The sequence below is a fragment of the Sinohyriopsis cumingii genome, chromosome 18 (assembly GCF_028554795.1).
Source record: "Sinohyriopsis cumingii isolate HCF-2022 chromosome 18, ASM2855479v2, whole genome shotgun sequence".
In the NCBI taxonomy this organism is placed as follows: domain Eukaryota; kingdom Metazoa; phylum Mollusca; class Bivalvia; order Unionida; family Unionidae; genus Sinohyriopsis; species Sinohyriopsis cumingii.
Window position 1 is genome coordinate 14,685,519 of NC_142978.1, and position 12,365 is coordinate 14,697,883.

Below are 12,365 nucleotides of genomic sequence, written 5' to 3' on the forward strand. Positions count from 1 at the left end.
CAACATGGGGTTTTAAATAGAAGGCTTGGAAAGTTGTATCAACATGGGGTTTTAAACAGAAGACTTGGAAAGGTGTGTCAACATGGGGTTTTAACCATAAGACTTGGAAAGCTGTATCAACATGGGGTTTTAAACAGAAGACTTGGAAAGCTGTATCAGCATGGGGTTTTAATCATAAGACTTGGAAAGCTGTATCAAGATGGGGTTTTAACCATAAGACTTGGAAAGCTGTATCAAGATGGGGTTTTAAACAGAAGACTTGGAAAGGTGTATCAACACGGGGTTTTAACCAAAAGACTTGGAAAGCTGTATCAAGATGGGGTTTTAACCATAAGACTTGGAAAGCTGTGTCAACATGGGGTTTTAACCATAAGACTTGGTAAGCTGTATCAACATAGGGTTTTAAACAGAAGACTTGGAAAGCTATATCAACATGGGGTTTTAAATAGAAGGCTTGGAAAGTTGTATCAACATGGGGTTTTGAACAGAAGACTTGGAAAGGTGTGTCAACATGGGGTTTTAACCATAAGACTTGGAAAGCTGTATCAAGATGGGGTTTTAAACAGAAGACTTGGAAAGCTGTATCAAGATGGGGTTTTAAACAGAAGACTTGGAATGCTGTATCAACATAGGGTTTTAACCATAAGACTTGGAAAGCTGTATCAACATGGGGTTTTAAACAGAAGACTTGGAAAGCTGTATCAACATGGGGTTTTAACCATAAGACTTGGAAAGCTGTATCAACATGGGGTTTTAAACAGAAGACTTGGAAAGGTATATCAACATGGGGTTTTAAACAGAAGACTTGGAAAGCTGTATCAAGATGGGGTTTTAACCCAAAGACTGTATGAAGATGGGGTTTTAAACAGAAGACTTGGAAAGCTGTATCAACGTGGGGTTTTAAACAGAAGACTTGGAAGCGGTATCAAGATGGGGTTTTAACCCTAAGACTTGGAAAACTGTATCAAGGTGGGGTTTTAAACAGAAGACTTGGAAAGGTATATCAACATGGGTTTTTAAACAGAAGACTTGGAAAGCTGTATCAAGATGGGGTTTTAACCCAAAGACTGTATGAAGATGGGGTTTTAAACAGAAGACTTGGAAAGCTGTATCAACGTGGGGTTTTAAACAGAAGACTTGGAAGCGGTATCAAGATGGGGTTTTAACCATAAGACTTGGAAAACTGTATCAAGATGGGGTTTTAAACAGAAGACTTGGAAAACTGTATCAACATGGGATTTTAACCATAAGACATGGAAAGCTGTATCAACATGGGGTTTTAACCATAAGACTTGGAAAGCTGTATCAACATGGGATTTTAACCATAAGACTTGGAAAGCTGTATTATCAACATAGGGTTTTAACCATAAGACTACTTATGATATCAGGTTGGTGTTGAATGAAAATGATGTGACTTTAAATATGGCTGACACAAGGAACATTTTGAAAATCTTGTCACTAATTCTTAATATCGTATCAATCGGTGGTTTTTACCAAAAGTCTTCTCATAGTGTCTAGTTTGTCCGAAATGAAAATGATGCCAGTCTTGCATCCAGTATCGCTGCCATAGTGACCAATTAGAAAATGTTGTCACTCAAAAATACCAGAGATGATTTCAAACTCGACAGTGGATAAAAAGAAATGGTCTTGTCTTGAATTGCTGGAAATTTTTTGATGGACAGGAGAGCATCAGTCCCTTCAAGGGATTCTTGTTTAATTGCACAGTGCTGGTTTTTGTTTTGTATGGTATGAATTGTAACCTGGTATAATATCTTTTTCAGATGGACCTGTACACAAAACTGATTAAAGAGAGAAATGAAATTGCTCACAAGACTGGTTATACACCACACTCTGTTGCAAGCAACAAGGTTCTTCTTGACATGGCCAAAATAAGGTTAGATGATAACTTTAATTTCTGAATGAGTTTGGTTTTCATAAAGGGCATTTAATGAAAAGAAAATACATGTGTTTATGAAGGGAAAATTTGGAATGTGAAGCCAAAATTTAATGTTCACATGCTTGCAAAATTCATGTTAACTGGAAAATCAGAGTTGAGATTTCAGGCTCTTGCATCCTTTTGCTAGTGCTAAATTTTCCAAAGATATAGTGCAAAACATTAGCTAAGTCCTTTGCTAGTGCTAAATTTTCCAAAGATATAGAGCAAACATTAGTAAAGGTCCTTTGCTAGTGCTAAATTTTCCAAAGATATGGTGCAAAACATTAGTAAAGGTCCTTTGCTAGTGCAAAATTTTCCAAATATATAGTGCAAAACATTAGTAAAGTCCTTTGCTAGTGCTAAATTTTCCAAAGATATAGTGCAAAACATTAGTAAAGGTCCTTTGCTAGTGCAAAATTTTCCAAAGATATAGAGCAAAACATTAGTAAAAGTCTTTTGCTAGTGCTAAATTTTCAAAGATACAGAGCAAAACATTAGTAAAGTCCTTTGCTTGTGCTAAATATTCCAAAGATATAGAGCAAAACATTAGTAAAAGTCCTTTGCTAGTGCTAAATTTTCAAAGATATAGTGCAAAACATTAGTAAAAGTCCTTAAATTATGTTAATTCAGCAAAGTCAAGTGCATATTTCCAAAACATTAAATGAAGGTTTTTCTGCACTTTACCTTGGGATATGCTATTTGGCACAGAACCTATGACTGTGGCCATACATGTACTTACTGATACTACCATATATATTCTCTTATTGATCCACTCAACACTAAGTCAGTGCCACCCCCTCTTTTTTTTTTTACCGCTCTGGTGGCCTAGTGGTTAGAGCATCCGCCTCGGATGCAGGAGGTCGTGGGTTTGATCCCCGGCCGAGTCATACCAAAGACTTACAAAAATGGTATTAACAGCTGCTTCGCTTGGCGCTCGCTTGGCGCTCAGCATTAAGAGGTTAGTGTTAGGACTGGTCGGCCCGGTGCCAGGATAATGTGATTGGGTGGGACATCATGCTACATGTCTGCGGCATGATGCCCCAGTGCTAGACATCACTATAAACTGCCACATTGCAGACATCGTAGCGATATGACTGGAAAATTGTTAAAGCTACGTTAAAAATCCAAATCACATCACACATCACCCCCCACCCCCCTTTTACTAGGGGTGCAGAGCTAAATTTTCTTTGCCCCTACTGTAAGTCGGGTGTATTTTGTAACTCAGATCCATCTGTAGGGGTGACATGTCAGTGAGTCAGAGTTGTCAGTGAGTCACTTTGGTAAAAAACACAAGCCAGACTGGATGGATAGGTAGATAGGAAAAGAAAGACAAAACCATTGTAAAATACAATTATATTATCGAGTGGAATATGTCACAAATAAATTTACTTCTTACATTTAATCCATCTTCTTGTCATAAAGTCCATAGACATATAATGCTTGATATTTTAAATCTGATCCATTTATATAATAAGTTGATGAATTCTATTATAGGTCACATACCGGTATAGAAATAGTTGCACGAAATGATCCAGTTCTTACTATTATGTAATATGTTAAATCCATACGTCTTACAAATAAAGAATGAACCTTATGTTAAATCCACACGTCTTACAAATAAACAATGAACCTTATGTTAAATCCACACGTCTTACAAATAAACAATGAACCTTATGTTAAATCCACATGTCTTACAAATAAACAATGAACCTTATATTAAATCCACACGTCTTACAAATAAACAATGAACCTTATGTTAAATCCAAACGTCTTACAAATAAACAGTGAACCTTATGTTCAACTTCTGTGATTCAAGTATCCAGTAAATGTCTAGCATCATATGGTACAGAGTCCAAGAATTCCTCATTTTCTGAGTGGCCAAAAAATTTCTGAAATCCTCCATTGTCTTTTGTCATCGTAAATGTCATCTAACTCCAGTTCCTTGTCTTTGCCGTCACATGCTGGTGCTTTTGTGGAGACTGGGCTGGATACTCCAGTCATACAGTCAGCAAAATCTATTAAAGGATACAACTGAACATGTGTCAGTCATGCAGCAAATTCGTAGGGAGTTCAAATAACCACCCTCTTTTACTTGGCACTTGACAAGTATCAGAAACGTAGTTTGGACGATGGGTAGTCACGTGGGAAGACAAAGAGGGTGCTAAGGGATTAAGGTCAGATGTGCACAGAGAGTTGTAGGACTCTACTTAACACCAGGCAAGTAGTATCAAATTGGCGCAATCAAATGGATTGTCAACAAAGTGAGTGCTGCCTTTGCAAGCCAATGGCCTATTGGCTATGTGTACAGGCAGATAACTTGGGAAATATAATTAGCAATTAGTAATTGATAATGAAATCTAGCTTATGGATTAGAAAATATAAATCAGATCAAAACCGATCGCATCAAACATAGTCTTTATAGAGCAAAACACAAAATATAATGTACATTCAAAACTGATTGCATCAAACTTAGTCTTTATGGAGCAAAACACAAAATATAATGTACATTCAAAACCGATTGCATCAAATGTAGTCTTTATGGAGCAAAACACAAAATATAATGTACATTCAAAACCGATTGCATCAAACGTAGTCTTTATGGAGCAAAACACAAAATATAATGTACATTCAAAACCGATTGCATCAAACGTAGTCTTTATGGAGCAAAACACAAAATATAATGTACATTCAAAACCGATTGCATCAAACGTAGTCTTTATGGAGCAAAACACAAAATATAATGTACATTCAAAACCGATTGCATCAAACGTAGTCTTTATGGAGCAAAACACAAAATATAATGTACATTCAAAACCGATTGCATCAAACGTAGTCTTTATGGAGCAAAACACAAAATATAATGTACATTCAAAACCGATTGCATCAAACGTAGTCTTTATGGAGCAAAACACAAAATATAATGTACATTCAAAACCGATTGCATCAAACGTAGTCTTTATGGAGCAAAACACAAAATATAATGTACATTCAAAACCGATTGCATCAAACGTAGTCTTTATGGAGCAAAACACAAAATATAATGTACATTCAAAACCGATTGCATCAAATGTAGTCTTTATGGAGCAAAACACAAAATATAATGTACATGCAGGTTGTTCAGACTTGTACTAAAATGGAACCAATATCCTTGGTAATTAACACCCATGGTAAACAACATTGTTGTAAACTTTGCTTTGCAGTGGGTATTATTTAATTTACCAGCAAAATTTTCAAATTATTTCAATTCAAATAACTGTAGGTAAAAGTATTGTGAAATGAATAGGGATGGAGCTGATAAACACAGCTCATACAATATATGCATGTCTGAATAGGAATGGTGGTGTCAGAAAGTCAGTTCTTGTTGTTGTTGTAGGGTTTAATGCCATTTTTCAGCACACGATAGACTATACATGGCAGCCAGTATTAATAGTGGAGGAACAACCCGAGAAAATCCCCAGAAAGAATCACCGACCCACGAGAAGCTACTGGCAAGCTTTCTCACATACCCACATTGGCTGAATCCGAGACTCGAACCGACGCAGACAGAGGTGAGATGGCAGTGATCCATAACGGAGAGTGCTTTAGACCACTCGGCCACTCGGGGCTCCCAGAAAGTCAGACTGTTTGCATTGACAGTATTTGTTCATACTACAATCTTACCCCTATATTCATCAAATTCTTTGTATGTTGGACCGCTCTGGTGGCCTAGTGTGTAGAGCATCTGCCTCAGATGCAGGAGGTCTTGGGTTCAATTCCTGGCCGAGTCATACCAAAGACTTTAAAAAATGGTACTAACAGCTTCTTCACTTGGCGCTCAGCATTAGGAGGTTAGTGTTAGGACTGGTTGACCTTGTGTCAGGATAATGTGACTTGGTGGAACATCATGCTACATGTCTGCGGCATGATGCCCCAGTGCTAGACATCACTATAAACTGCCACACTGCAGACATCGTAGCGATATGACTGAAAAATTGTTAAAGCTATGTTAAAAATCCAAATCACACACACACACACATACACACACACTCTTCTTTGTATGTTTTGCTTATAAGAAAATCCTTATTCTGCATGAATTGAATTTTCAGTAAAAAAAAGAAAAGGAGGGCAAATTATAAACAAGTATAGATGGTACATAGTGGACTAGGACAAAACCATTTAGGGCAAATTATAAACAAGTATAGATGGTACATAGTGGACTAGGACAAAACCATTTAGGGCAAATTATAAACAAGTATAGATGGTACATAGTGGACTAGGACAAAACCATTTAGGGCAAATTATAAACAAGTATAGATGGACATAGTGGACTAGGACAAAACCATTTAGGGCAAATTATAAACAAGTATAGATGGTACATAGTGGACTCGGACAAAACCATTTAGGGCAAATTATAAACAAGTATAGATGGTACATAGTGGACTAGGACAAAAATATTTAGGGCAAATTATAAACAAGTATAAATGGAACATAGTGGACTAGGGCAAAACCATTTAGGTTTTTATGGGGAAGCAGGATATCTCATTTGTATTCTTCATTTTTATTTAAAAATATGTAAATATTTCACTGGTATTATCTTCACTTAACATGATCCACACTAGGGTGCAATGCATTCAGAATAGTTACCACAGTGCCAGTCATTTTGCCCAAACACACAAAGAAAGTAAAGTAGACTTCACATTTTTTCTCTGATGTTGACATCCCACCCTCACACCACCACCACCACCACCAGTTTTCTGGCCAATGAATGCTTTCATTTTGTAAGTACAATATTGGTTCTTTTGCCATTCTTCTGTTTGCAATGTAAACCAGCTTAAGGATCATATTTTATACTTTTATGTCTGCTGAAAGGTTGCATATGTCTGCAATTCTGTTTAATTTGAGAGACTTCCACTGAAATGTACACAGCAGGCTTAACAAAGTGGGTGAAAAATTTCATGCATTTTATACAAACAAATATTACTCTATGGAAATTTATATGTTGATTATTAGTAAAAGTAAACAAATTATTTCATTTTTTCAAGCAAGTAAAGTAGGTGTAAATGTTTTGGACCTCGATATCTTTTACCTGTTTTCGACAGAAACTGAAACAAATTTTTTATTATTTTCGTAAAGTTTAATGAGTATTTCAGTTGTATTATATGATGCAGCGGTTTAGTAAAATGAACTGTTTTAAGCAACTTGTAAATATTCAAAATATTGATTACTCCATACCTATATCCTTATTTTCCTACCACATCACCTTAGTCAGATGGGGCAGAGAAGTCAATCAGATATTGTAAATATTCAAAATGTTGATTACTCCATGCCTACATCCTTATTTTCCTACCACATCACCTTAGTCACATGGGGCACAGAAGTCAATCAGATATTGTCATCAATCATTATAGGTAAACTCTGTAATCATGTCTCTGTAACCGTGTCTCTGTAACCGTGTCTCTGTAACCATGTCTCTGTAACCATGTCTCTGTAACCGTGTCTCTGTAACCATGTCTCTGTAACCGTGTTTTTGTAGCCAGTTCTCTGTAACCATTGTCTCTGTAACTGTGTCTCTGTAACCGTGTCTCTCTAACCATGTCTCTGTAACCATGTCTCTTTAACCATGCCTCTGTAACTGTGTCTCTGTAACTGTGTCTCTCTAACCGTGTCTCTGTTACCATTGTCTCTGTAACCGTGTCTCTGTAACTATGTCTCTGTAACTGTGTCTCTGTAACCGTGTCTCTGTAACCATGTCTCTGTAACCATGCTTCTGTAACCATTGTCTCTGTAACTGTCTCTGTAACCGTGTCTCTGTAACTGTGTTTCTGTAACCATGTCTCTGTAACCATTGTCTCTGTAACCGTGTCTCTGTAACCGTGTTTCTGTAACCATGTCTCTGTAACTGTCTCTGTAACCATGTCTCTGTAACCATGTCTCAGTAACCATTGTCTCTGTAACTGTGTCTCTGTAACCATGTCTCTGTAACCATGACTCTAACAATCTCTCTGTAACCATGTCTCTATAACCATTGTCTCTGTAACCATGTCTCTGTAATCATGTCTCTGTAACCATGTCTCTGTAACCATGTCTCTGATCGTGATATGTTCTGCAAAAATAATTTTATTGGATGGCTAGTTTCAAATTCTTGTTTCATTTATTAAGCAGACTGTCCCCAAAAATGAAATGGTTGTCCCTGGTTTTTATGAACGTTCATGTAATTGAAACTGATAAATTGTGGTTTCTTTTTATTCCCAAATTTTTGGATTACATTATCAATAATAACAGTAACTCAAGTTTATTTTTTCTGCACTCACAAAAAATACAGCTAATATTAAAGTTAAATATGAGTTATGGTATGTTTTTTTTATATAAAAGAATTTTATGGTTACTCTATCTTTTTATTTTCATAGATTGTGAATGACATGTTGTGATGGATAAATGCCTATTGAAGGGTCCAAACTTCAAGCAACTCTGGATCACTTGAATTTGTTGTAGTATTTTATCAAGTTTTAATGTATACCAGTTACATTTTCATTGTTTCATTGTCTTTTCAGAACCCATTTTCACACTAAAAGCCTTACAAATCTTAATTTTGACAACCTGTTCATATCCAAAAAAATTACAAAGCAATGATTTGCTCATAAAATCATGGAGGAAGTATTCATTACTGTTGACTTCCTGGTCACAAGGTATTAAGGGTACTGAAAAGAAAGATCAAGCAGCAAGAGCTGCACTGCATTCGCCCATGTTTGAATGGAATATTTCATAAGCTGACTTAGAATATTGTTTTATATAGTTGGCAAAATATGTGGAATGAAAATTCCACCTACAAACAGTAAAGCATCAAAGCCATCACTGGAGAGTTGTATCTCTTACATCAAACCCATCACTGAAGAGTCACATACCTTACATCAAACCCATCACTGAAGAGTCGCATCCCTTACATCAAACCCAGCACTGAAGAGTTGCATCCCTTACATCAAACCCAGCACTGAAGAGTCGCATCCCTTACATCGAACCCATCACTGAAGAGTCACATCCATTACATCAAACCCATCTCTGAAGAGTCACATCCATTACATCAAACCCATCACTGAAGAGTCACATCCATTACATCAAACCCATCACTGAAGAGTCGCATCCCTCATATGAAATGAATCACATCTGGAGAGTTGCATCGCTTATATAAAACAAATGACAGCTGAAGAGTTGCATCCATTATATCAATGAAATCACAGAGATGTGATGGCATTGTACTGATCCATGAATACTGTATATACTCACTAATAAGTCAAATCAAACTGCAAACAATAAATTTCCTGATCTATCATAGTATAATGTGCCTGCAGATCTAGGTCTATATTGTTTGTTCTTCTGAGTACTGTTTATGGGGCAAATTTCGTTATATTTTTAGAACCAATGACCTTTGGGTTGTCACTCCATCAATGAACCACCATGCTCCCATCATTGAAGGTCATAAACTAGTTCAATTACAGTCACCTATGATAAATCCACAGCAATGAAGGTCATAAACTAGTTCAATTACAGTTGCCTATGATAAATCCACAGCAATGAAGGTCATAAACTAGTTCAACTACAGTTGCCTATGATAAATCCACAGCAATGAAGGTCATAAACTAGTTCAACTACAGTTGCCTATGATAAATCCACAACAATGAGGGTCATAAACTAGTTCAACTACAGTTGCCTATGATAAATCCACAACAATGAGGGTCATAAACTAGTTCAATTACAGTTGCCTATGATAAATCCACAGCAATGAAGGTCATAAACTAGTTCAATTACAGTTGCCTATGATAAATCCACAACAATGAAGGTCATAAACTAGTTCAATTACAGTTGCCTATGATAAATCCACAGCAATGAGGGTCATAAACTAGTTCAATTACAGTTGCCTATGATAAATCCACAACAATGAAGGTCATAAACTAGTTCAATTACAGTTGCCTATGATAAATCCACAGCAATGAGGGTCATAAACTAGTTCAATTACAGTTGCCTATGATAAATCCACAGCAATGAAGGTCATAAACTAGTTCAATTACAGTTGCCTATGATAAATCCACAGCAATGAAGGTCATAAACTAGTTCAATTACAGTTGCCTATGATAAATCCACAGCAATGAAGGTCATAAACTAGTTCAACTACAGTTGCCTATGATAAATTGATGGCAATGAGGGTCATAAACTAGTTCAACTACAGTTGCCTATGATAAATCCACAGCAATGAAGGTCATAAACTAGTTCAATTACAGTTGCCTATGATAAATCCACAGCAATGAGGGTCATAAACTAGTTCAATTACAGTTGCCTATGATAAATTGATGGCAATGAGGGTCATAAACTAGTTCAATTACAGTTGCCTATGATAAATCCACGGCAATGAGGGTCATAAACTAGTTCAATTACAGTTGCCTATGATAAATCCATGGCAATGAGGGTCATAAACTAGTTCAATTACAGTTGCCTATGATAAATCCATGGCAATGAGGGTCATAAACTAGTTCAATTACAGTTGCCTATGATAAATCCACAGCAATGAGGGTCATAAACTAGTTCAATTACAGTTGCCCATGATAAATCCACAGCAGTGAGGGTCATAAACTAGTTCAATTACAGTCACCTATGATAAATCCACAGCAATGAAGGTCATAAACTAGTTCAATTACAGTCACCTATGATAAATCCACAGCAATGAGGGTCATAAACTAGTTCAACTACAGTTGCCTATGATAAATCCACAACAATGAGGGTCATAAACTAGTTCAATTACAGTTGCCTATGATAAATCCACAGCAATGAAGGTCATAAACTAGTTCAATTACAGTTGCCTATAATAAATCCACAACAATGAAGGTCATAAACTAGTTCAATTACAGTTGCCTATGATAAATCCACAGCAATGAGGGTCATAAACTAGTTCAATTACAGTTGCCTATGATAAATCCACAGCAATGAAGGTCATAAACTAGTTCAATTACAGTTGCCTATGATAAATCCACAGCAATGAAGGTCATAAACTAGTTTAATTACAGTTGCCTATGATAAATCCACAGCGATGAAGGTCATAAACTAGTTCAACTACAGTTGCCTATGATAAATTGATGGCAATGAGGGTCATAAACTAGTTCAACTACAGTTGCCTATGATAAATCCACAGCAATGAGGGTCATAAACTAGTTCAATTACAGTTGCCTATGATAAATCCACAGCAATGAGGGTCATAAACTAGTTCAATTACAGTTGCCTATGATAAATTGATGGCAATGAGGGTCATAAACTAGTTCAATTACAGTTGCCTATGATAAATCCACGGCAATGAGGGTCATAAACTAGTTCAATTACAGTTGCCTATGATAAATCCATGGCAATGAGGGTCATAAACTAGTTCAATTACAGTTGCCTATGATAAATCCATGGCAATGAGGGTCATAAACTAGTTCAATTACAGTTGCCTATGATAAATCCACAGCAATGAGGGTCATAAACTAGTTCAATTACAGTTGCCCATGATAAATCCACAGCAGTGAGGGTCATAAACTAGTTCAATTACAGTCACCTATGATAAATCCACAGCAATGAAGGTCATAAACTAGTTCAATTACAGTCACCTATGATAAATCCACAGCAATGAAGGTCATAAACTAGTTCAATTACAGTTGCCTATGATAAATCCATAGCAACGAGGGTCATAAACTAGTTCAATTACAGTGGCTTGCTATGATAAATCTCCATCTGTCTGATTAAACCAAGATCTACTTACAGTAAGTTGATCTCTGATGAGCAGATATATGAGGTCATTTTCTTTTGACTCACCAATTAGATGACATCTTTCATTTTTGTGATGCTAAAAAAGATAATTAGGAACATATATTGTTACAAAACATTAACTCTCCTCAACTCAGAATGAAATGCCATATCAGATTGGCTACTGACAAGAAGTGTACTGGGAATTCCAAAAATCACCAGAAGTTGATGCTTGCCAGATCTTCACTATGCTGAAAATATGGATTGGGCATCCTCCAGGTGTGGTTGCAAGTAAAATGTTTGGTTAGACAAATATTTTGAAATGTCACTTAAAATTGAAATTTTATACATTTAACCTTTCATTCTTCCTGGAGAGAGAGAACCAAAAAATAATACCCATCTGGAAAAGATAATTATAAAGTTTTGTGAATCTCTACCCAGCATTTTGGATGAGTTGCAGTGATGGACATATGAGTGGACAGATGGGTGGACAGACAGTAATTATATCACAATATCCTGATGCTAAAGCACGGGATTAAACAGTAATCACAGTGTTGTGGTCAGTTTGGACATAGTGTTTCATAGAACTTTATACAGCTTTTTATGTTTATCACAGTGTTGTGATCAGGTTGGACATAGTGTTTCATAGAACCTTGTACAGCCTTTTTTTTTATCACAGTGTTGT

The 12,365-nt window shown here is 36.3% G+C and overlaps 1 protein-coding gene across 1 annotated transcript in view; it reads left to right on the top strand.

Annotated features, from left to right (window-relative positions):
* The window catches only part of LOC149776131 (bifunctional 3'-5' exonuclease/ATP-dependent helicase WRN-like), a 202,244-nt gene that overhangs the window by 143,376 nt on the left and 46,503 nt on the right, over nucleotides 1–12,365 (top strand). Inside the window, exon 23 of the mRNA XM_089942399.1 lies at nucleotides 1,782–1,894. Coding sequence (XP_089798525.1) covers nucleotides 1,782–1,894 — 113 coding nt within the window. The remainder of the gene's footprint in view (nucleotides 1–1,781; nucleotides 1,895–12,365) is intronic.